This window comes from Garra rufa, chromosome 3 (assembly GCF_049309525.1).
Source record: "Garra rufa chromosome 3, GarRuf1.0, whole genome shotgun sequence".
Taxonomy (NCBI): domain Eukaryota; kingdom Metazoa; phylum Chordata; class Actinopteri; order Cypriniformes; family Cyprinidae; genus Garra; species Garra rufa.
Genome location: NC_133363.1, coordinates 3,570,486 through 3,597,418, shown reverse-complemented (window position 1 = coordinate 3,597,418; position 26,933 = coordinate 3,570,486). Strand labels below are relative to the sequence as shown.

At 35.1% G+C, this 26,933-nt stretch overlaps 1 protein-coding gene across 1 annotated transcript; it reads right to left on the bottom strand.

The window, feature by feature from the left end:
- Window positions 1–1,699: 1,699 nt before the first annotated feature.
- On the bottom strand, window positions 1,700–26,933 carry LOC141332543 (mucin-5B-like). Its single transcript, XM_073837667.1, has 32 exons — window positions 26,855–26,933; window positions 23,950–24,202; window positions 23,752–23,866; window positions 23,597–23,681; window positions 23,315–23,418; window positions 18,422–18,638; window positions 18,212–18,340; window positions 18,006–18,123; window positions 17,694–17,832; window positions 16,107–16,217; window positions 15,889–15,958; window positions 15,467–15,604; window positions 14,046–14,210; window positions 13,854–13,948; window positions 13,650–13,776; window positions 11,346–11,601; window positions 10,147–10,199; window positions 9,635–9,735; window positions 9,376–9,527; window positions 8,902–9,040; window positions 7,280–7,390; window positions 7,017–7,193; window positions 6,646–6,885; window positions 6,409–6,565; window positions 6,186–6,314; window positions 5,700–5,850; window positions 5,575–5,618; window positions 3,538–3,701; window positions 3,166–3,427; window positions 2,824–2,987; window positions 2,450–2,713; window positions 1,700–1,999 (listed from the first exon to the last, which is right to left on the bottom strand). The coding sequence occupies exons 1-32, from the start codon at window positions 26,931–26,933 to the stop codon at window positions 1,700–1,702; spliced, it is 4,809 nt and encodes a 1,602-aa protein (XP_073693768.1).

Genomic DNA, 26,933 nt, shown 5'->3' with positions numbered 1-26,933 from the left:
TGTCATACTAGAGGAATTCTGAGCTAAAGTTGTTTTAGTCAGTGGTGTAGTGATGCCAGATGAAAACGCTGGTGAAGGTGTTGTCATTGTTGATGAAGTTGTGGGTATGCTTTTACCAGTGGGAGAACTCTGTACTTTTGTTGTGGTAACTTCTTGTGTAAATTTGCTTGTTGAAGAAACTAAACTTGTGGCAGACCGCATTGTGGAAGTTGTTGCTGAGATCTTTGTACTTGTGGAGAAAGTAAGGCTTGTTGATGTCTTAATTGGTGTTATGGGCACACTGGTTGATAAAGTTGGTGAATGTGTACCAGTCGAAATTGTTGTTGATGCGTCTGTAGATAATCTTGTAATGGTGAAGGAAGTTTGGACCACTGATGTTGTAGTTGGTGGTATGCGCATGCTTGTTGATGACACTGTTGTAGTAGCTGTACTTAGTGATGGTGGTGTAATGTTGATACAGTTTTTATCACAACAGAATGTTCTAATCTCATAGTCATAGCATTGCTCTGCAAGGCCTTGGTGCTTGTTCAAGCAAATTAGACCTTCTTTCGTATTGCATTTCACAATCTGTCCAAGCTGTGAAATAGGAACTCCAGGATAATGTTTTGCACGACACTGTATTTCTTTCAGTACTGAGCATAAGTTAGGGTAGGTGTCAGTTATTCTTTCAATAGGTACTATTTCACCACCATCAGGACCTGTTGATGGGATCCCAAAGTCCTTCCAATCTGACCAATAACAATTACATCCAGGAGTAGGAGTAACAGTGCTTGTTTTTAGTGTTAAGGGTGTTGAAAATGTAGATGTTTTTGCTGTTGTTGTAGATATGTCTATAATACTGGAGGAATTTTGGACTGAAGTTGTTGTAGTCAGTGGTGTAGTGATGCCAGTTGAAAACACTGGTGAAGTTGTTGTCGTTGTGGGTATGCTTTTACCAGTGGGGGAACTCCGTACTGTTGTTGTGGTAACTTCTTGGGTAAATTTGCTTGTTGAAGGAACTAAACTTGTAGCAGACCGCATAGTGGAAGTTGTTGCTGAGATCTTTGTACTTGTGGAGGAAGTAAGGCTTGTTGATGTCTTAATTGATGTTATAGGCATGCTGGTTGATAAAGTTGGTGAATGTGTACCATTAGAAATTGTTGTTGATGCGTCTGTGGATAATCGTGTAATGGTGGAGGAACTTTGGACCACTGATGTTGTACTTGGTGGTATATGCATACTTGTTGATGACACTGTTGTAGTAGCTGTACTTAGTGACGGTGTTGTGATGTTGCTACAGTTTTCATCACAACAGAATGTTCTAATCTCATAGTCATAGCATTGCTCTGCAAGGCCTTGGTGTTTGTTCAAGCAAATTAGACCTTCTTTCGTATTGCATTTCACAATCTGTCCAAGCTGTGAAAGATGAACTCCAGGATAACGTTTTGCACGACACTGTACTTCCAATAATGATGAGCATAAGGTGGGATGTGTGTCAGTTATTCTTTCAATAGGTACTGTTTCACCACCATCAGGTCCTTTTGTTGGGCTCCCAAAGTCGATCCAATCTGACCAATAACAATTACATCCAGGGGTAGAAGTAAAGGTGCTTGTTTTCAGTGTTGTGGATGTTGGAGACGTTGTTGATGAAGCTGTAGATGTTTTTGTTACAGTTGTGGATACGCTTGTCATACTAGAGGAATTCTGAGCTGAAGTTGTTTTAGTCAGTGGTGTAGTGATGCCAGTTGAAAACACTGGTGAAGATGTTGTCATTGTTGCTGGAGTTGTGGGTATGCTTTTTCCAGTGGGGGAACTTTGGACTGTTGGTGTGGTAACCTCTTGTGTAAACCTGTTTGTTGAAGATATTGAAGGTGTAGCAGTAGAAATTGTTGATGTATCTCTCGATATACTTGTAACAGTGGAGGAACTTTGTAACACTGATGTTGTAGTTGGTGGTATAGGCATGCTTGTTGATGACACCTTTGTAGTAGCTGTACTTAGTGATGGTGTTGTGATGTTGCTACAGTTTTGATCACAACAGAACATTCTAATCTCATAGTCATAGCATTGCTCTGCAAGGCCTTGGTGTTTGTTCAAGCAAATTAGACCATCTTTCATATTGCATTTCACAATCTGTCCAAGCTGTGAAAGAGGAACTCCAGGATAACGTTTTGCACGACACTGTACTTCCAATAATGATGAGCATAAAGTGGGATATGTGTCAGTTATTCTTTCAATAGGTACTATTTCACCACCATCAGGTCCTGTTGTTGGGCTCCCAAAGTCAATCCAATCTGACCAATAACAATTACATCCAGGGGTAGGAGCAAGGGTACTTGTTTTCAGTGTTGAAGACATTGTTGATGAAGCTGTAGATGTTTTTGTTAGAGTTGTGGATACACTTATCATACTGGAGAAATTCTGAGCTGAAGTTGTTTTAGTCAGTGGTGTAGTGATGCCAGTTGAAAACACTGTTGAAGATGTTGTCATTGTTGTTGGAGTTGTGTGTATGCTTCTTCCAGTGGGGGAACTTTGGACTGTTGGTGTGGTAACCTCTTGTGTAAACCTGTTTGTTGAAGATATTGAAGGTGTAGCAGTAGAAATTGTTGATGTATCTCTGGATATACTTGTAACAGTGGAGGAACTTTGTAACACTGATGTTGTAGTTGGTGGTATATGTATGCTTGTTGATGACACTGATGTAGCTGTACTTAGTGATGGTGTTGTGATGTTGCTACAGTTTTTATCACAACAGAATGTTCTAATCTCATAGTCGTAGCATTGCTCTGCAAGGCCTTGGTGTTTGTTCAAGCAAATTAGACCATCTTTCGTATCACATTTTACAATCTGTCCAAGCTGTGAAAGAGGAACTCCAGGATAACGTTTTGCACGACACTGTACTTCCAATAATGATGAGCATAAAGTGGGATATGTGTCAGTTATTCTTTCAATAGGTACTATTTCACCACCATCAGGTCCTGTTGTCGGGCTCCCAACGTTGATCCAATCTGACCAATAACAATTACATCCAGGGGTAGGAGCAAGGGTACTTGTTTTCAGTGTTGAAGACATTGTTGATGAAGCTGTAGATGTTTTTGTTAGAGTTGTGGATACACTTGTCATACTGGAGAAATTCTGAGCTGAAGTTGTTTTAGTCAGTGGTGTAGTGATGCCAGTTGAAAACACTGTTGAAGATGTTGTCATTGTTGTTGGAGTTGTGGGTATGCTTCTTCCAGTGGGGGAACTTTGGACTGTTGGTGTGGTAACCTCTTGTGTAAACCTGTTTGTTGAAGATATTGAAGGTGTAGCAGTAGAAATTGTTGATGTATCTCTGGATATACTTGTAACAGTGGAGGAACTTTGTAACACTGATGTTGTAGTTGGTGGTATATGTATGCTTGTTGATGACACGGGTATAGCTGTACTTAGTGATGGTGTTGTGATGTTGCTACAGTTTTTATTACAACAGAACATTCTAATCTCATAGTCGTAGCATTGCTCTGCAAGGCCTTGGTGTTTGTTCAAGCAAATTAGACCATCTTTCGTATCACATTTTACAATCTGTCCCAGCTGTGAAAGAGGAACTCCAGGATAACGTTTTGCACGACACTGTATTTCTTTCAGTACTGAGCACAAGTTAGGGTAGGTGTCAGTTATTCTTTCAATAGGTACTATTTCACCACCATCAGGGCCTGTTGATGGGATCCCAAAGTCGTTCCAATCTGACCAATAACAAATACATCCAGTAGTAGGAGTAACAGTGCTTGTTTTTAGTGTTGAGGGTTTTGAAAATGTAGATGTTTTTGCTGTTGTTGTAGATATGCCTATACTATTGGAGGAATTTTGGACCGAAGTTGTTTTAGTCAGTGGTAAGGTGATGCCAGTTGAAAACACTGGTAAAGATGTTGTCATTGTTGATGGAGTTGTGGGTATGCTTTTACCAGTGGGGGAACTCTGGGCTGGTGGTGTGGTAACCTCTTGTGTAAATCTGCTTGTTGAAGATATTGAAGGTGTAGCAGAAAAATATGAGGAAGTTGTTTCTGTAGTTGTCAGTGCGCTTGTATTTATTGAGGAAATAAGTTTAGTTGATGTAAGTGGTGGTGGAGGCATGCTGGTTGAATACGTTGTTGTAGCAGCTGTAGTTAGTGGTGGTGTTGTGATGTTGCTACAGTTTTCATTACAACAGAATGCTCTAATCTCATAGTCATAACACTGCTGTGCAAGACCTTGGTCTTTGTTTAAGCAAACTAGTCCATCTTTCGTACTGCATTTCACAACCTGTCCGAGCTGTGAAAGAGGGACTCCAGGATAACGTTTTGCACGGCATTGTAATTCCTTTGGTGCTGAACATATGGTAGGATAGTCAGTTAATCTTTTAATGGGCACTACTTCACCACCATCAGGGCCTGTTGTTGGGCTCCCAAAGTCATTCCAATCTGACCAATGGCAAATGCATCCAGGGGTAGGAGTAAGGGTGGTTGTTTTTATTGTCAATTTTGGAGAAAATGCTGAGGCAGTTGTAGTAAATGCTATTGACAGAGTTGTTGATTTACTTTTAACAGTGGAGGAAGTTCGGACTGTTGGTGTTATTGTGGGTGGTCCAGGCATGCTAGATGACAAACTTGGAGAAGGAGTAGAAGTGGATGTTGTAGTTGGTTTTGGAGTTGTGCTTAAGCTTGTAGTTGTGGTAGATGTAGTGAATGAAAGTACCGTCTTTGTTGGAAAAGTTTCTGTAGTGTATTTGGCTGTCATACCTGACAAAGTTGTCTCTACAATAAATATTAAAAATTAAATTCTTTACTGTGAGAAGAACATTTGATTATCCAAAAATAATCAAGTAATTACACTTTATCCTACTTTAACAATAATTTAGCATTTAATAGCCAATTTAGTATATGTGAAATGTCAACATTTACATATAAAAAAGCAGGTCCTTTTTTCACTGTCAAAGATCATTAATAACTAGTAATCACCATGAGCATTCAACATCACTTTTTTCAGAAACTTTTTCAGAAGTTACAGGTTATATACACTCCTAACACTCAGTGATAAAACATTTCTATAATTTGTATACAAACTTTTTTAATGCTACACATGACCCTCTTTCAAACTTACCTGAAAAAAAAAAACTTCTAATTCCCATTTAAATCATTATTTTATTCAAAGTCTATGTCTAGATTTAAAAGGATGAACTCATTTAAGTACTTGTTTTATCTCAGAGAAAAAAAAACATATATGTAAAAAGCTAAAAAAAAATTTTTACTTGAGAAGATAGTAGTAAAACTGTTACCTGGTGGTTTACTGGCAAAGTCAAAGACAGTAGTTGAAGTATAGGTTGTTGTTTGATGTGATGTTTGACAAGTGTATGAAGTCTTTTGAATTATTCCATGTTCCTCACAGACAGCTGTCATGCAGATACCAAGCCCATCTGTAGTATTATATATTGTATCTCCATATATATATTTGTTCCCTTTAAATGTGCAGGTGCAAGCTACAAATTTAGGAATAAAGACATTTAAATAATGAAGTGCCAATGAAGGAAATATGAAGTTCTGATAAAGTAAAGATGAAGGAATATGTAAAAAAAATTCTTACCGTTTGCACTGTATTTGCAGTTGATCTTCGTGGAATTGCAATAGCTTTAAGAACAAACAGTTTTCAAATTAAAACTGGATTTCATCACAGTTGGCTGTATTTGTTTGCATGTAATGATAGCATACCAAATTTGACAGTTTTCTATTGATGGAACTCTCTCCTGATCACCATAATATTTCCCCTGTTTATCATAGCAGCCACACTGCTCCTTTTTAACACATTTCATTGTATCCTCATTAAAGTAAGGATGTCCAGGGGGACATTTGGGGTAACAACCTTATAAAATGGAAATAAAAAAACAAAACAGAATTGATTAAGAATTTACGAATACGAAATATGAAAACGTCTCAAGGTTCTGTAGCCAAAAAAGACTATAATTTCTGCCAATAATTATAATCCATAAATACAGTCACAGGCAGCAAACTTGAACTTTAATTACTGAGTTCCATAATGTGAAAATGTATTAAATTGATAAAATATGAAGAAACAGGCCCAGCAGTTTTATTGGGGGTAAATGTAAACACACAGGGCAAAAGTTAGAAACATAATTTGATGAAATTTGGCATGTTTACTCAGTATGTTCTGTTCTATGTAAACAAGGTTTTTTTTACCTTCAAGTGCTAGTATCTGATTTGAGCATTGCCCAGTTGGATTTCTGCAGGTCTGCAGACAAGGAGCTCCGCAAGGTTTGTACTGCCACTCACATTTCCCAGGATTATTGTAATAATCACAGAACAACGCTATAAGATTAAAAAAAAAGTTTTTGTGATGATCCTTTTTCTATGGTCACTTTCAGTGATTCAAATTAAACCAAGAATTTTAGCAGTGACTCACGGCATATTTTAGGTGTTCTCCAGGCAACGCAGGCTCCAGCCTCATTACAGGCTTGTGCATAGGCTGCTATTGCAGCGCACAAACAGTCATGATCCCCACCACTATCACAAGCACAAGAGTCTCTCACACAAGCATCATAAAAATGATTGGGATCCACCTTAAGAAAAATGCAATTTGATTATCCCTACAAGAACAACAGGATATTGTACAAGCTCACCATGCTGCATGTTAACTTACTTGAGAATGACATGTTGAAAAAGCTCCACTTGTAATGATGCTACATTGTTTGTGAGCCCACGATTGCCTGTAAGGGTTATTTGAACAGGGATTTCTAATTTCCATTGTAACAGGACAGCTAGAAGACTCCTTCCAATCATTTCCAAAGTCCAAGGGTTTAAATACCACCTCCTGACTTCTCAGCATGAAGTCGTTGTTCGCGTTCCCATCATAGTTCCCACAAAGACCACAGACAGCACCCTGTGGTACAACAAAATGCATGTTAACTAACAAATTTAACAAATAGATCCAACAGCTTTTCAATCTAAATAATATTCTGCAGTTGTATCTGGGGCAGTTTTTCAGTGATTCACTGTAGATTTATTTCTCACCTTAAAGTCTGGACTGAGCTTGATGAACATATTTGCCCTTTGGTCCCACATGAGAATTAGTCCATTTGCCTCAATGACCATGTAAAGTCCTCTTATCAAAATTTGGTAAGGAATGTCCTCTCCCTCATCTCTGTGAAAAATCTGATGACCTCCATCTGTCAGTTTGAGCTCCTTGTTCTAAAATAAGAAAAGACATTTATTTATCAGTCACCTGTGATCTGCTAAATTCAGTATTTATCACATATATGTAAAAGCATTCTCACCCCAAATAAGAGTCTGACAGCCTTAGAGCAAGTGGTGCCAGTAGATCCACATGGTATGTTTTCAGTGACAACTCGAAAAGTGCCACTTGCATTGGCATGTCCGCAATAATCCTGTATAAATCACACAAATTTGATTTCATATTAAAACTGATTATTTTTTGTCTTGCTAATATCTTTATTAATAATATTGTGGAGTTCTGAAAAGTCCATAGACTAAGCTTGTGGTCTGTCACTCAGTCTCTTCAGTGGTAACAAGTCAATTGCAGATTTGATTTTTATCATTAGGGGTTCAAGTAAATAGCACTGAAACCCAATTGTAACAGAATGGCCAAGGATCTGCAACCTCCACGTAAAACTGGCCGTGCAGACCAAACCATTAGTCATAGAGACTTAAAAATTGGAGAGATGGTAGTACTCACACCATCTACAATGTCACCAAGGCTCGCCCCAATCGGCCTGAAGGGGGCGCTACAGCGTTCAAATGTACAGAATCGCTCATAACTCTTAAACCATTTGTCACAGGCTCAAGAGTCTTATGTTGTTGAAACCCTTGGCTCATGCCGGACAAAACACATGCTGGATTTCACCCTGCGAATGTCATCCTGTGAAATGTTTGGGTATTTGGGATTTTTTTGGAAATCCAAACCAGTGCAGAAAGATTCACTATTGAGTGAATATCAAAAATTATAAAAAATTATTATTTTTTGACTCTCCTTGAAAGAGGCAGGGCCGCCTTACTAAAATGGCTATAACTGTTGAATGGAATGAGATTTCTTGCCAAGAGCTGAATCTGAGGTCACATGAAAAAAGTCATGTAGCTTGGCCACTTGGTGGCAATATAAGAGGGAAAAGGATAAAAATGTCCATAACTACTTGCCGCAACAGTTTGTCCTATCAATGTGAAAATCGGACATTTGCGTATCTCAAAAAACATGAGATTTCTTTGCCAAGAGCTGAATCTGAGGTCACATGAAAAAAGTCGTGGAGCTTGGCCACTTGGTGACAATACAGTATAAGAGGGAAAAGGATAAAAATGTCCATAAATACGCAACTGTTTGTCCTATTGATGTGAAAATCGGACATTTGCGTATCTCAAAAAACATAAGTCGATGAATTTTGAGCACCTATTTGACAAGGTTAACGAAGGCTAATTGGAACGAAACTTGGTGGGCCTGTTTGAGCAATGGCTCCATAGGTCTTTGAGAAATTTAGAATAAATCAGCCACTGGGGGAGGCGATAGCGCATTTTCCAATGGCGTAAATGATTGTATATTGCACAATATTCGTATTATACAATAGACCTCCTCATTCCGAACAACTTCTAGAACCACTGCTGTCAATCAAACAACTAGATAAATGATTAAGAAGATGTTTTACTTTTGTGAACTAGTCAATCTGGGGAAAAAAACACTGCAGTACAATTATCTGGACTCTCTAGGTCAATAATTATCAAAAAAAAAGTTAAATTTACCCTTTGTGAAGCTATAACATAGTTGTTTAGAAAAGAACCCCAGTAATCTCTGCTTGCAGCTATGTTTTTATTATTGTTATTAATTGTTTAATATTGTTTCATGTAAACAAATGAAATCAAGGTGTATTGTATATATTTATTCTGTACTTACTGTGATTAATGTGTATTCACATTCTCCATCAAAAGTGTACCGCTTTCCATCAAATGTAATGTAATGGCCATCTCCATGAACTAAGCAGGTTCCATGGCATGGGTTTGTGGTACATTCCCATTTCCTATCCTTACAGGTACTGCATACAAAGATGTAAGTTAAAAATGTAAGTATTCATATGGTAAGTATTATATGAGTTCATGGTTTTGTCAGAATTTGTATGCTATAACTGTGATTTTAAGCTTATGATTTTTAAGTAAACGGTCTACGCCTAAACCTAACCCTTAAGTGGGCATTAACAGATCATACAAATAGAAAAAAGACATGCTAGAAAAAATAAACCTTTTTAAGAAAATAGCACTTGGGGAATATGTTATACATTAAAAAGTCATCCCACAGGATGCTATCAAACACAATAAATGATTTGAAATGCAAAGAATGGGTCAGAAGAATAGTTTAAAAATGAGATTTTACCAGCTATTGCAGTCCACTTTGATTGTATCCCCAGGTTGGTGTACAATGCCATTGTGAATGCAAGGACAAAGGTCTTCTTTGATGCAGCCACCCCTTCCATCTGATACCAGTCCAGACGGACACATACAGCCTGAGATGCACTCAGTGTTAACCTGATTTGGAAAGTTACGTTATATTAAAATGATGATATATTTCATGCAATTATTTTTCTAACTACTAGCCTTAGGAGAGTGTTTAGGAACCAATTTTAAACACTCACACAAGCCATATCTATAGTACCGCAGCTCTTTTGGCACTCTAATCCTGTAGATCCAGGAGCAGCACTGGTGCAGTCAAAGAACACCATAGGTTTGGGACAAGCTGATGGTATAGACAAGACATTTACTAAGATATCAGGATAAAAAACAGGAACTGATTTGACTAGATGCAAACATAGTGAATAATGACTTAATTATTTGAACAGTTCCTCATTTAAAGCCATCTAATGACACATTCATAAATGGTTACTATCACCTTCCAATGTATGGAAAACAGTAGACTGGACATTTTATGTATGTATTTTATGTGTCACGAGGAAATCATACGGGTATGAACAAAATGAGGGTGACCAGACGATTACATAAATTTACTCTTTTGGGTTTCACTAAAAACCTCAGAATCAGTTAGTTTTCTCCAGCTCAAATCACTGTTTATGTTAGATTAACTTCATGCATGAATTTAAATAGAATGCAATAGTTTTTAGCAAGTAGACTAGTTTGTGGGAGTACTCACATTGTTGTCTAGTTTTCTGTTCAATGCAACTGAGCTTCCCATCCTTGCAAGTGCTGAAACAAATCATTATCACATCAAATAAAAATCAAACAAATCTGCAGGGTTTTATCCTCTACCACATAAAGAAATGTGAAGGAATAAATAGAATGAAATAAAAATACACCAGTATGCTCTCTATGTAAATGTCTTCTATTTGCAACACTTTAAAGTTTGAAATTACAACTTTCAAACAACTTTTACTCTTCTGTTCTAACTGCAAAATTGTGAAGTTCTCCCTCTGTATTCCTATCTTGCTTTCCAGTGCAAATGTCTAAGTCTTCTCAAATCAAGATACATTTACTTGAGAAGCCAAATGACATCAAATAAGAAGTCTTTTTTTAGGATAACATTATGAAAAATTAATTGAGATTATTCTCAGAAAATTCAACTTAATTCAAAGGGAATACAGGTTTTCATTCTCCACTGACAGACGTTCTTGTATTAAGCATAAACTTAATATACTGTGTTCAGTTTCTCAGATAACAAGAACTTTAAAACTTTATGGCCCAGTTTCACAGACAGGGCTTAGACTAAGCCAGGATTAGGCCATAGTTCAATTAAGACATTTAAGTCATTTTTATAAACATGCTTAGAAAAAAAAAACATTACTGGTGTGCATCTTGAGACAAAACAAAGGCACTGATATATTTTAAGATCAATCAGTGCAATTTTATTTCAGTTGAAACAGCTCAGACTTGTGTTTTAGTCTAGGACTAGGCTTAAGCCTTGTCTGTGAAACCGTGGGTATATGTTTAATTTGCATCTCAAGTAAATGTATCTTGATTAAAGGATGTTCAGATATTTTTACTGGAAAACAAGTCAAAAATACTGAAGATTTTTTTGCACTGCATGCAAAATGAATGCCATGACTTTACGAATTTAGGGCTTTCTGCTCCAATTTAAGACCTCGTTAAGCCCCTTCAGAAATCCTGGTCATTTGTGCTTTCATTGCTGTCTAAATATGAAGGTGGTGTCACATTTATGATTGCTCGCCAATATTTTGCAAGCATAATACATAAATACTTTTGTTCCCATCTTCACAATCTGAAGTTTCGTGTGAGGGTGAAAAATTTACCCATGCAAAATGTGACCTAAGATTTTAGACATAATTTTAAAGTTATAAACGTCACAGCCTTACTAACAGAGATTGGAACTCATACCACATGGTGCCATCCCTGTTGATAACTTCTCCTGGGAGAATCACTGTGCTTTTGATGTAGCAAGGACAACTAGATAATGGCACACATTTTGCTTCTTCATCAAGGAACATTCCCTCGGCACAGATACACCCATCTACAGGCTCAAATGTGACACCACAAATGAAGTCTGGGTCACTGTTGCAATGGCAGGAACGACTGTTGTTTTGAACTGTGTAAGAATAAACCATGTTCCCGGGACAGCTGGTTGAAAATGTACCTGTGAACAGCAAAGCATTGATTTAATTATTTTACTTTAACAACCACCAAAGCATGTGGTATCTAGCAGTCTTGGGGAAAGTTACTTTTAAAAGTAATACATTACAATATTGAGTTACTCCCTAAAAAAGTAACTAATTACGTTATGCGTTACATTACTTTTGCGTTGCATTTTAAATCTGGGCAGGGCTTGCTTGTTTGTTTTTAAATATTATATATTTTTTTAGTTTTGCAAATGTAAAAGCCTTTTTACACCAAAAGCCTCAGGCTTAGAGAAAAGTAAATTCATGTCTGTACAGTACAGTCGTGGCCAAAAGTTTTGAGAATTACATAAATATTGGAAATTGGAAAAGTTGCTGCTTAAGTTTTTATAATAGCAATTTGCATATATTCCAGAATGTTATGAAGAGTGATCAGATGAATTGCATAGTCTTTCTTTGCCATGAAAATTTACTTAATCCCGAAAAAAACTTTCCACTGCATTGTTAAGAAGGCTTCAGGGCATCCAAGAAAGTCCAGCAAGCGCCAGGATGGTCTCCTAAAGAGGATTCAGCTGCGGGATCGGAGTGCCACCAGTGCAGAGCTTGCTCAGGAATGACAGCAGGCAGGTGTGAGCGCATCTCCACGCACAGTGAGGCCAAGACTTTTGGAAGATGGCCTGGTGTCAAGAAGAGCAGCAAAGAAACCACTTCTCTCCAAAAAAAAACATCAGGGACAGATTGATCTTCTGCAAAAAGTATGTCGAATGGACTGCTGAGGACTGGGGCAAAGTCATATTCTCCGATGAAGCCTCTTTCCGATTGTTTGGGGCATCTGGAAAAAGGCTTGTCCGGAGAAGAAAAGGTGAGTGCTACCATCAGTCCTGTGTCATGCCAACAGTAAAGCATCCTGAGACCATTCATGTGTGGGGTTGCTTCTCATCCAAGGGAGTGGGCTCACTCACAATTTTGCCCAAAAACACAGCCATGAATAAAGAATGGTACCAAAACACCCTCCAACAGCAACTTCTTCCAACAATCCAGCAACAGTTTGGTGAAGAACAATGCATTTTCCAGCACGATGGAGCACCGTGCCATAAGGCAAAAGTGATAACTAAGTGGCTCGGATCAAAACGTTGACATTTTGGGTCCATGGCCTGGAAACTCCCCAGATCTTAATCCCATTGAGAACTTGTGGTCAATCCTCAAGAGGCGGGTGGACAAACAAAAACCCACTAATTCTGACAAACTCCAAGAAGTGATTATGAAAGAATGGGTTGCTATCAGTCAGGATTTGGCCCAGAAGTTGATTGAGAGCATGCCCAGTCCAATTGCAGAGGTCCTGAAAAAGAAGGGCCAACACTGCAAATACTGACTCTTTGCATAAATGTCATATAATTGTCGATAAACGCCTTTGAAACATATGAAGTGCTTGTAATTATATTTCAGTACATCACAGAAACAACTGAAACAAAGTAGAGTTGAGCAGCAAACTTTGTGAAAACTAATATTTGTGTCATTCTCAAAACTTTTGGCCACGACTGTAGAAGTAAAGGAAAAAAGGAAAACAAACATTTTAGAGTTAAAGTAATTTAAGATAAGTAATTTTTGCTTATTAGTATGGATGAATTGGATCTGTGAAGGTCGGCAGCAAAGACATGCGTTAATAAAATGGGATTAAATACATAAAGGATATTTGTATTATTTAATTATTGCAGGTTTGCATTGAATTTCACTGTTTTTATTCATTTTGAGAAATGCTGTATCTGTTTTTTTTTTTTAGTGAGTGAGATGAATTAATGCATGTTCACATTTATTCTAGAACTAAAGCAACATCTTACCCACAGTTTCTCTCAACATGGGGACAGGAGAGCTTTTAGTCAATAAATGGGGGAAAAAGTAACTGGCGTAACTTATTTAAAAAAGTAACTTAGATATTTTCTTGTCAATTAAAATGTAATGTGTTACTTTTAATGCGTTACCCCTAACACTGGTATCTACATGTGGTATTAATGTCCAAAACAATGAGTAATCCTCACTTCAGTTTAATTTCTATGTTGAATGCACTTACTGCATGCAGTGTTTCTCCAGTAAGGAAGATGAATTCCTTTTGCAGCACAGTTGTGTACATATGAAGACAAGGCGGCACACATGCAGTCCTCACTTTTCTCACAATTGCAGGCATCATACATGCAGGTCTGTTGGGTTAAAAAATGTTGGACTAATCTCAAAAGAAATGTATGCTTAGATTTGTCAGCAGGACTTTTAAACTCACCATTTGATAGAAATCAGGGCTGATCTCTTTGTGGCACGGAGCAAACACCCCATTAGGGTCTGACAGCAGAGAGCACCATTTCTTAGCATATCTCTCTGCAATAAAGAAGAGCAAAGAGCTATTACATGACAGCATAGGAGCTATTACCTCATTACCATCTACCACCAGTGCAACTAGTGAATCGAGATATACCATTATCTAAGCGGAGACTGCAGGGATGCTCAAAGCTGTTTTTAACATCAGGGCAGTTGGCTCGTGCTTTCCAGCCATTGGCAAAGTCAACTGCTGTAGCTTCAAGAGATCCACTAACAGCTATGAAGTCATCTGCTTGAATACTGTTGAAGTTCCCACACAAACCTAGCAAAAATATAAATAAAAAAAATAAATAGACATAATTTTAGTCATTTGTTTATAAATTGTGCAAAAAGTTGTTTAACTTTAAACAAAACAGGAAACTAGAATATATTTCTCATTTTTGAATGCACAGAAAGTCAACTGAAAATGTACTATCATACACATTCATATTCAATTATTATTAAAACGCACAACTTTGATTCAAATGAAGAAGTAATTTTGGTAATGTTGTAGTTTTGGAACTGCAAAGCCAAATTTTTAAAATGCAACATTTCTTACCAGTTTTTTCCTGCTTGTAAGTCACATCAACTTTTATGCTTGGCCACTTGGTGGCAATATAAGAGGGAAAATGATAAAAATGTCTATGCAACTATGCAACTGTTTGTCTTGTTGATCTGAAAATCAGACATTTGCATATCTAAAAAACCATGGCTGTCATAAGTCGATGAATTTTGAGCACCTATTAGACAAGGTTAACAAAGGCTAATTGGAACGAAACTTGGTGGGCCTGTTTGACTCATGGCCCTAAAGTTCTGTGAGAAATTTAGAATTAATCGGTCACTGAGGCAGGCAATAGCCCATTTTCAAATGGCGTTAACAATTGTATTTACACAATATTCGTATCATACAATAGACCTCCTCGTTCCGAGCAACTTTTAGAACCACTATTGTCAATCAAACTAGTTAAATGATTGACAAGATTGAGAAAACCTACTTTTGCAAACTAGTCAATCTGGAAAAAAACAGTGCAGTACTGCAGCCTATAAAGCCTAAACTAAAACTCAAAACTTCACGCAACAGGTGATTTTAAACAAGCATGCAAAGTTTTAGGGAGATTGACCACACCTGACACTATAACAGTGAACCATCATATTTCTATGGCAAATTACCTGTATTTTGTGGTTACAGGCTTGCTAAACAATATGTAATGTTTTTTTAATATATGTTTAAATGCCTTAAAGCGCTTGAACCCCAGTAATCGCTGGTAGCAGCTATATATTCAATATTGTTTATAAATTGTGCAAAAAGTTATTTAACTTTAAACAAAAAAGAAAACTAGAATATCTAATTAATTTCGGAATGAATATGTATGGCCAGTACATTTTCAGTTGAAAAGTCCACTGAAAATGTACTGGCCATACATATTCATATTCAATTATTAATAAAATTCACAAACTTTGATTCAAATGAAGAAGCAATTTTGGTAATGTTGTAGTTTTGGAACTGCAAAACCATTTTTAATATGCAACATTTCTTACCATTTGTTTTCTGCTTGTAAGTCACATCAACTTTTATGTAAACCTGCATTATAGGTATGAGTTGGATCTCCAGCTCAAGCCCAAAAGAAGTCTGGACGATGATGAAAAACGTGGTTGGTTTGAAAATCATCACATCAGCTACAGAAAAAAGAATTAATTTTAGTCTGCTTGGTTTCTTCATAATATTCCTATTAAAATTTCACAGAATGCATGCTGATCACATAGAGACACATATTCTATCAGATACTGCCTGAACTGTATGTTCCCTGAGTTACTGAATAATATTTCTCATCCAGTTTTCAAACAGTATTTTCCTTTCCTTTTCTCTTCTAATTTCTCAAATAATTATTTTCTTGCATTGCTTTGGAAAAATATGTGTTGTAAAATATATGCAAGACAATTAAACACAATTGATAACTTACCTATGGAGAGAGGGAGCTGTGAATGCGTTCGATTAACAAACACTTTTCCATCAGACTGGATGCTGAACACCTAAGATTCACAACATTCATTTAGAAGGAAAGATTTAAATACAGAGAGATTCTCTGAGAATGATTAAAAACATACTTTGAAAATACATGAACTGTAATGATTAATTAAAGTAAAAAAATGTAATGTATTTGAATTTGCAATAACTTACTGTGCTCTTGTTTGGGAGTAAAAGAGTTACTGCCTTGAGGCATGTATTAATGTCAGTGAAACCACATTTCACCAGATCCCCCAAAACTGTAAACTCATTGTCGCTGGTCTGCTGAAACACAGATGTGACACCAGTACATAATGATGTGACATTTTGCCAGAAATGTTAAAACATGCAAACATGGTTCAGGTCCATTTCTAAGGTCAACTTATTAATAATAACAAAATACTCTACAATGCAGCATTGAAGGCATCGCAAGCGTTGCAGCAATAAAACACTGTGAATTTAATGTGCATAAAATTGCCTACATTTAGTGTGCTTTGAAATTAAACCAAGACTAATTTATATCTGATGCAAACATGTGATTATCAAAAATGTATGGAAGCCCATTTCTGCCACTTTTTATCTCACAATTCTGACTTTTTCTTGCAATTGGAAGTTTATGACTTTTTTTCCCATAAGTGCATCATATAAACTCACATTTCTGACTTGTTTTTTTTTTTTTCAGAAATGTGAGATATAAATGCACAATTGCGAGTTATAAAATCAGAAATGTGAGAATTGGAAGTTTATGATTTTTTCTCATAATTGTATCATATAAACTCACATTTTTTCTTACAATTGCGAGTTTGTATCTCACAATTCTGATTTTATAACTCGCAATTGTGAGTTTATATCTCACAATTATAAGAAAAAAAGTCAGAATTGCGAGTTTGTATCACGCAATTCTGAGAAAAAAAGTCTGAATTGTGAGATATAAACTTGCAATTCTGACTTTTTTCTCGCAATTGTGAGTTTATATCTCACAATTTATAGAAAAAAAATCTGAATTACGAGTTTGTATCATGCAATTCTAAGAAAAATAGTCAGAATTGTGATATAAACTTGCAATTCTGGCTTTTTTTCTCGTAATTGTGAGTTTATATCTCACAGTTCATTGAATCATAGAAAAAAGTCAGAATTGCGAGTTTGTATCATGCAATTCTGAGAAAAAAAAGTCAGTATTGTGAGATATAACCTTGAAATTCTGACTTTTTTTCTTGCAATTGTGAATTTGTATCACGCAATTCTGACTTTTTAACTCGCAATTGTGAGTTTATATCTCACAATTCTGAGAAAAAAAGTCAGAATTGTGAGTTTGTATCATGGAATTCTGAGGAAAAAAAAGTCAGAATTGTGAGTTAAGTTGCAATAACCTTTTTTTTTTTTTGTGGTGGAAACTGGCTTCCATAAAAATGACAGGTTAACACAAAAACCTATTGGATTCTATGGAGAACCACTCTTTATAGGTCCCTGAAAATGAAAATTGCTCATCCTTATAAATATATTTACTGTCCAAACATGTAATTTTTTCAGCAGAACACACAAATAAACACATCTCTTACCATACAACCAGGGGTTTTAAAGGGGAAAGCAGATGTGAATTAACGGTAGATAGTGGTGGAGGGCAAGATTATTAGCAAGCCATGACAACAAACTTTAAAGTAAATTATTTCATTGCATTGCATCTTTCGTATACTTTGGATATATGAGTGAGAGCTGACAATTTAATGTGGATAGTGGGCTATACTGTCAGAAAAGACTCACCTTAGAAAGAACGTAAGTACAGTCTCCATGAAAACTGTATGTCCTCCCATCATAAGTGGTAATATGGGAACCACCTTCTACAGAGCAAGTCCCTGGGCAATTTCTGTCTTCGCAGCTCCATAGATGATCAACACAAGTGCTTCATGGTAAATAAAATGTTAGGTGTAAATAAAGTGTTATGTTTCTTTGTGGAGAACCAAAGAAAAAAAGCAGAAAGCATTGCAGAAAGCAGTATAATTTCAGAGAAAAACAACCTGAAGGCAGTTATGAGGTACAAATGACCAAAGTACAAAAATATATATATATAATCACCATTCTTTACAGGTACTTCTGTAAGTCTGTCCAGGTTCATATATTTTTCCATTGTGGATGCAGGGACACTGATTCTTGGCAATACAACCTCTATGAGTGAGGTCATCAAACAGGTATCCTATAATCATAGTCATTTGAGTAATTTCATTTGCATGACGGGAAAAAAAAATATAAAACCAAACTGTACATTTAAAATATGATTATACCTTCAGGACAGAAACAGCCATCAATGCAGTGGTCCTCACAAATATGACTTCTGTCAGGGTTTGAACAAGTGTTGATACAAGGGTTTCCACACTCTTGATGCACCATATTGTGGTAAGGACACGATTTATCTAAAAATAGATAAATAATGTTGAAGCCATTGTAATTTCAACTTAAACAGATTAGGAACAGGTTGCTAAAAAGTTACTTACCACAGAACTGTTCAGTCCTCCACGGATCAGGCTTTCCACCCGCCTGAATGCATTGCCGAGAGTATTCTGAGATGGTTTTGCAAATACAAACGGATCCGGTCCTGTTGGTGCAGTAGCACATGTCCAATTCACAGGCTTTGATGAAGGAGTCAAGAGGTACAAGGTCCTTACAACTGCTGAAAGACGGGCCTGAAAGCAGCTGCTCGCATACTGATGTCTAGAAAAAGCATGAAGCAAGAAGACATGATGGAACTTATTCTATAAGTCTAAACACAGACTTATATCTCAACCTATTTTCTATAGTTTTTATTTTAAACGTCCAAAATTAAACTACAATGTTAAAATGACACTTTAGTTCCCACTACATTTGTTATTTTCTTCCCACCGTGGCTAATAATTCTGTCTCTAAATTAAAACAAGCAAACATAGGCTAGTATAACTCTGACACAATTAGATTAAAACGAGGGAACGAATCAATAAGTCATGGGGACAAATTTATAAGCCAATGTCATGTCAGTGCTTTGTAAACGCTGTAAAATATGGCAAGCCATTGTAGCCTAAAATATACTAAGCGTCACTCATCGTAATTGCATTTTTTTACTAGTAACAATTCAATTAGAGAGCTCTATAATACAATTCTTACTAGTAACAATGCCAGTTAGAGAGCTCTACAAATTAATTTTTACTAGTCATATGTTTCCATTGACTTCCATTATTTTTTTAATTACAGAGCCCTACAACAGAATTTTTACTAGTAAGAATTTCAATTAGAGAGCTGTACAATTGAATTATTACTAGTAACAATTACAACAAGAGAGCTCTCTTATTCAATTGTTACTAGTAAGAACTTCAATTCAATAACAGAGCTCTGCAATTAAACATATCTTTAATGTGTTTTTTTTACTAGTAAAATTTGAATTGTAGAGCTCTGTAATTGCATTTTTACTAGTAATGATTAAATTAGAGAGCTCTCTATTCGGAATTGTCACTAGTAAAAACTGAATTAGAGAGCTCTGTAATTGTTATTATTACGAGTAAAAGTTGATTTAGAGAGCTCTCTAATTGAAATGGGTACTAGTAAGAATGCAATCACGACGAGAAACACTTAGAATTGAATTGTAGAGCTCTGTAATTAAAAATGAATGGAAGTCAATGGAGACATATGACTAGTAAAAAATCATTTGTTGAGCTCTGTAATTGGAATTGTTAATAGTAAAAATTTAATTATAGAGCTCTCTAACTGAATTGTTACTATTAAAAATGCAATCACGACGATTGCCATAGTAAAACAGCTCTCTTGAAGTGGATTGCCCAAAACGAATCGACAGTATCTCATTACCACACAACCTGAGTGAATAGCTACATTGGCGGTACATCAGCGCTAAATATCTAAAAAAAAAAAAAGTATATTATCGGTATTCTTTATTAAAATGTCGACTCCAAGCCTGCTGTAGCGAGAACTTATTCGATAACACCGACGAGGAGAATAAACAGCGCGCAAACTTCATTGGTTCTGCGCGTAACTGAATTAGAGAGCTCTGTAATTGTTATTATTACTAGTAAAAGTTGATTTAGAGAGCTAATTGACTTCCATTCTCTAAATGAATGGAAGTCAATGGAGACATATGACTAGTAAAAAATAATTTGTTGAGCTCTGTAATTGGAATTGTTACTAGTAAAAATTGAATTATAGAGCTCTCTAACTGAATTGTTATGCAATCACGACGAGAAACACTTAGAATATATTAGGCTAAAACGGCTTGCCATAGTAAAACAGTATCTCATTACCACACAACGTGAGTGAATAGCTACATTGGTGGTACATCGGCGGTAAATATCTAAAAAATATATATATTATCGGTATTCTTTATTAAAATGTCGACTCCAAGCCTGCCGTAGCGAGAACTTATTCAATAACACCGACGAGGAGAATAAATAGCGCGCAAACTTCATTGGTTCTGCGCGTAACGTAAGAATTAGCGCGCACACATTATTGGTTCTGCGCATAACGTAAGAATTAGCGCGCACACATTATTGGTTCTGCGTGTAACGTCAATGGCGTCTGATTTGAATGTTTAATACCGGAAGACTTTTGGAAAACAACGGTCGTCTTGCTGGTTCACGCGGATAGGATTCGTATATATATCTATGATAGTGATATCAGAGATGCAAGCTGCCCAGTTCACTTTCATGAATTATTTAAGATTAAAGTGTCTATTAGAATAGAGGTTTTCATGGAACGTATTTATTTTTTTTTGGAACACGAGAGCCACAACCCAGAAATCAGGTAAGAATCACCTGACTTCCGCTCAGGGAGAAACAAATATAAATGTGTAAAATGATCTCATTGTATTTCTTTTTTATATTTTATCGAATTCCATTGATGAAGTAGATGTAAACTTGACACTGGAGGGAGAGGAGGATAAATAAAAGATGCTGTCAAACGCTTAGTCGGCCAAGCAATACTTGAAAAAAGTGTAGGGGAGAGCGGGGCACCTAACACTTTTTGAATTTCCCGGTTTATGTAAATCGACTTGGGGTTCAGAGTACAATATTTATCCACATTATTTTCACACTTGTCTAGTACAAATATATCACGTTGTTTCATATTTACAGTGTATACGTTTTTCATTATTTACCTAAAAAGAAAGGAAGTGAAACGTGACAACATGCCCCGTAGGTGGGGTACATTGTAACATCGGAGGGGTACGTTGTAAAACGACTATATGACAGCTTAAAATGTTATCTGATCGAATGAAAAAAATATACACAACAAACTAAAATATTTAGTCAGTAAACATACATGTGCTAACTTTTTCAAATGAAGTAATGAGGTTTTAAAAAAAAATAATGATAATAATTTAATTTTGGAGTTTGACAATGGACACATCAACAATGCTTTGAACGACCCTGAATCGCAACACACAGCTGTACAGTAGTTCAAAACAATGTGGACAAATAGATGAAACACATTTAGACATTCAGGAAAAACACTCCCCTCCCTCCACACACAGCTCTTATAGAACACCACACACACAAACGAGCCAAAATGCTTTACATTTCTTGAAATAATAACTTCTGAACATTAAACATTGATTGTCAGCCTTTATTCACCTGTTTCTTGTGGTTTCTTATCAAAATCCTTAGAAGTAAATAGTGTAAATTGAATCGCTAATGTCATAGAATACCATCGTTTAATAACAGCGGGGCATATTGTCACACAGTGTTACCACGTTCCCCATCTGCGCCACTGGAGTTTAAAACAGGTTAGTGTCTTCTGCTGGTCTAAACTTTATCTAAACTGATAAATAACAAATTGGAGATTAAAATAATAGCAGATTTGTCTAATTTTAAATGAATACTAAAAACTGAAATTAAAAGTTTACTACAGCCAGAAATGTACTTTTACTATGGTAAAATAAATATTCAGCGATATCTTCAAAAGGCTTTTGAGTTTTGGCGTTCTTTTTTCTCTGCATAGTGTTGCTATGGCAACTAGTAAATACCGTAAATTTGGTTATGCTGGCATGTGTGGAAATATTTAAACCATGTGTGTTACAATCAACCCCGCCTTAGGTTGTGCCCCGCTCACCCCTAATATGAAAAAAAAAAAAATGCATCTGTTTACCATCTCTTTTATGTTCATGTCTTTTACTTCCAAGTGCTTCATACTAAACTCTTCAATCCACCTTATTTCTGAAAGAGAGGACGCATCCATTTGCACATTTGTAAATCTTTTGGTCTTATCCACGTCCAGCTATATTTAGCTGTACAAAACAGCTCGTTTTGCTGCTTGATATTGCAAATTGGTTTGTCTTACCATATTAGTTTAATGTATTATCTTAATTATGAACACACTGGTTTGTATTTTACTGCACGTTGTTATTCTTCTCGTTATTTCCCTATAGCAGCTAATAAACCAGATGTCCCACTTACTTACACATTTTAGAATAAGGTGGATAATATCATTAAACATTTCTAAGCCACTTCACATTTTGTTTGTGGACTTTTCGTCTGCATTTAATTATATTATTTTAAGGCAGAAATGTAGTAGTCAGTTTACTGTAACCATGGTTTCGTTTTAATGGATTGTGATTTTTTTTTAACACATAGGAAACTATGGCTATAGGTTTACCACAAGGTGCTGTACTTTCTCCTATTCTTTTTATATATACAAATGATTGTCAAAGTTTATAGGACAATAGTCATCTGGTAAAATATGCAGACGCCGTTCTTGCTTTCACATGCAGATCAGGAATATGTGTAATAGGATGAAATTAGATCTGAATGTGTCAAAAATGAAAGAGGTGGTTTTAGTAAGAAAACCCTCGCACTTCAAAGGGTGGGTGTTAGTATGTCTATAATAAATTTGGTTGATTTAGCTGATCTATTTATTTAATTTATGTATTTTTTTCTTTATTTCTTATGAATTTGGTGTATTTGTATATGTGAAGCACCACGAAAATCAAAACTAATTGGCCCAAGTAGGTTAATAAAGCTCTAAACTAATCTAAATAAGCAATTCTACACTAATTTGAAGTGTGTGAAATCACTAGCCATACTGTTTTTGGACCATTATCGTTACATCTGTTTGCAATTTTGTAGGTTCTAAACCATGGCAAAAATATTAATTTTGTTCAGTGTTTTACTGTGCGGCTTGGCCTGGAGACACTATAGACAAGATTTGTAGGAAAAAGTAGCCAAAACATTAATGTCACATTTAAAAAAATAAAGTTTTTATAAAATGAAAGAAATTAATAAATTGAAAATGGTGGCAAGAATAGTGATTTTTTATTTTTATTTGTTGCTGTCCATTGGGGAAGACAAAATAATACAAAAATAGAAGAAATCTAGTATAGGATATAAAATAGTGAAGATCCATTAAGAACCTACCAGTTTTTTGCACGGCTTTGTTGAACTCATCTGTTCCATACAACTCTCTTTTGAACTATCCAGTTTTGTGAAATATCCGTAGTCATATGGAGATCTGTCAGCATCTTAATTAAAGATGAGTTTTATATAATTATGCATAAAAGACATGTTTTAGGTTTGTTGTTTTATAAAATTTATATCAGCCACTGAAAATTGCTGAAAATTAGTATCTATGGATACACCTCAGATGTCTGCATTATATAACTAAAAATAGAGTATGTGTTTATTGCATGTGTTATTTACCATCTTTGATGAACTCATTGTGGATGCCATTGAAATCTCCACACAGTCCGCAGGTCTTATTTTGGTACAGCATGTCCAATTCAACCTAAAAGGAGCAATTACAGCTACTTTCTTGCAAAAACATCGGGTATTTTGCATAATGAAATCATACTCACTGTGAAAGAGTCATCCTCATTCCACATGGCCACCAATCCATGTTTAGCAGTGACTTTGACGTAGGAGGAACTCTTATAGATAAGAATACCAGAGTGGCTAAACGGCAGATTCATCCTAACAGGAAACATATGCATTGAATCACAGCATTTCAAAACAATCTATATAATTCTGACCATTCACAAATGACTTTCCCTTACTCTCTTCCGTCTACCCTGACAGAGTTTTTGGTGAGCTCCACTACAGTGCTGTCCAACTTCATTGTGATGTTAGTGATGGTTGGTTGGTCATTTATTACTTGGCGTCTCATCTGAATGTTGAAATCCTCATTGCTGCTTTCACACATTGCACACATGATATGATTACAAGTGGATGGTAGGTGGAAAATGTCTCCATCAAATCTCTTGAAGTGGTAGTTACCCCATGTGCTACAGACTTGTTTGTTATGGGCACCTATAGGAGGGACAACATAATTTCATATAAAATGTAAAAAAAATAACTGAAAATAAGTGATTAGCAAAGTTTTTTATTAGCTAAATTCCATTCTTGAACTGTAACAAAATAAATAAATGCTAGCTGTGGTTGCAAGAATCTACCGTAAAAGATATGGTAGCAGTTTTGTACTTTTTAAGAGACTGGAATAATATTAATATCTCAAAATACTACAATTATTATTAATATAGAGGGGGTTGTTGTTTGTTTGTTTTCTGTTGTTTTTTTTTTTTGTTTTTTTTTACATTTATAATATACCATTATAAAAGTACAGGTGTTAAAAAGACAACATTAATTTAACAATATAACATGTAACATAAATCCCTAAAACTAAAAGGAAACAATTATTGAAATAAAAAAACTATAAACAACAATTATTGAAATAAAAAAACTATAAACAACAATTATTGAAATGAAAAAGCATCAAATGTTATGTGTCACATAGGAAATTCTGAAAATGTAATTTTTTACTTTTTCCACTATAAATTATAAGGCTTTTTTCACTTTCAAAAATTACATTTAAACACTATTTCTCTATAAAATTACATGAAATGTCCAATAAGATCTATTACACTTTTCATATTGTTAGGGAACTTCACAGGGTTTTTTTGCATAATTTTTAGCGGCTTTTACTGTAATTTAAAAACGGCGATAACATTTTAAAGCATGAAGATATTCATGATAACACGACACTATAGTCCAATTAACATTTGTAACATAAATCCCTAAAACTAAAAATACATAATTATTGAAATAAAAAAAACATAAACAACAATTATTGAAATGAAAAAGCATCAAATGTTAAGTGTCACATAGGAAATTCTAAAAAATGTAATTTTTTACTTTTTCCACTATAAATTGTAAGACTTTTTTTTTTCACTTTCAAAAACTGTACATTTAAACAGTATTTCTCTATACAATTACATGAAATGTCCGATAAGATCTATTACAGCTTTCATATAGTGAGGGAACTTGCCAGGTTTTTATTGCATCATTTTTACCGGCTTTTACTGTAATTTAAAAATGGCGATAACATTTTAAAGCATGAAGATATTCATGATAACACACGACACTACAATAGTCCATTTAACATTAATTTAAAAACATAAGATGTAACATAAAACCCTAAAACTAAAAAGAAACAATTATTGAAATAAAAAACTATAAACAGCAATTATTGAAATGAAAAAGCATCAAATGTTAAGTGTCATATAGGAAATTTTTTACTTTTTCCACTATAAATTATAAGGCTTTTTTCACTTTCAAAAACTACATTTAAACAGTACTTCTCTATAAAATTACATGAAATGTCCGATAAAATCTATTACACTTTTCATATAGTTAGGGAACTTCACAGGTTTTTATTGCATCATTTTACCGTCTTTTACTGTCATTTAAAAACGTTGATAACTTTTTAAAGCATGAAGATATTCATGATAACACACATGACACTACAATAGTTTAATTAAACAACATAAGATGGAACATAAAACCCTAAAACTAAAAATAAACAATTATTGAAATAAATAACAATAAACGACAGTTATTGAAATGAAAAAGCATCAAATGTGTCACATGGGGAATTCTGAAAATAATTATTTTACTTTTCCACTATAAGTTATAAGGCTTGTATTTTTTTCCACTTTCAAAAACAGTACTTCTCTTTGAAATCACATGCAATGTCCTATAAGATCTATTATACAGTTTTCATATAATGGCATTTTAAAAAACGGCAATACAATTTTAAAGCATGAAGATATTTGAAGTTGTAAATACAACAATGATTATTGGAGTATTTTTTACAAGAAAATACTCTTCTATTCGGGTTTCTACTTGAAAATATCATTCAATTCACCCCTGGTTTCATAAACATGGCTTAAGCCTAGTCCTAGACTAAAATGTAAGAGCTGTTTCAACTGAAAGATCTTAAAATATATCAGTGCCTTTATTTTGTCTCAAGATGCACACCAGTAATGTTTTTTTTTTTTTCTAAGGCATGTTTATAAAAATTACTTAAATGTTTTAATTGAGCTATAGCCTAATCCTGGTTTAGGCTAAGCCCTGTCTATTAAAATGATTTTAATTATTTGCGAAATGTATTAGCAATTTCTGAGTGAAAATTGTTTGCACCAAATTTTTTCAGTGTGTAAATGCATAACATTCATTTTTCAAGAAATTCCTTTTAGTGACATATGCATTTTGTTTATTTTTGTAACCACAGGATCAAATAATCTATTAACAAAATACAAAATGTATATGTGTAATTAAATAAAGAACAATAATATACTGAATACTCTTGAGACTGTACGTATTGTGGTCAGTTGATGAATACTATCAGGCCGGGATCACTGATCAATGTCAAACTGAGATTATCTAACACAATACCTTCTTACAATTTCATGGAAATCCTAATGCCTTTCTCAAGGATTGCTTAACCATGACTTGTATCTCTGGCTTATGGTCACAATAGAAGGCGTAAAACTGAAAAAGCAGGGCAGGGAATTGAAAAAGGTCCCATTCTGATCAAACAATCATGTTCACGTAACAGATTCTGTATTTTCATTCACTTCACTTAACAATATTCATAAAGGAATCACAAATAGATGTTTTTACCTGTCTGTGTGGCGCTTAATCCAAAGTATATTATTATCCAGTCAAGCATCCATATGACTGTTCTGGTGCGTCTCCCCAT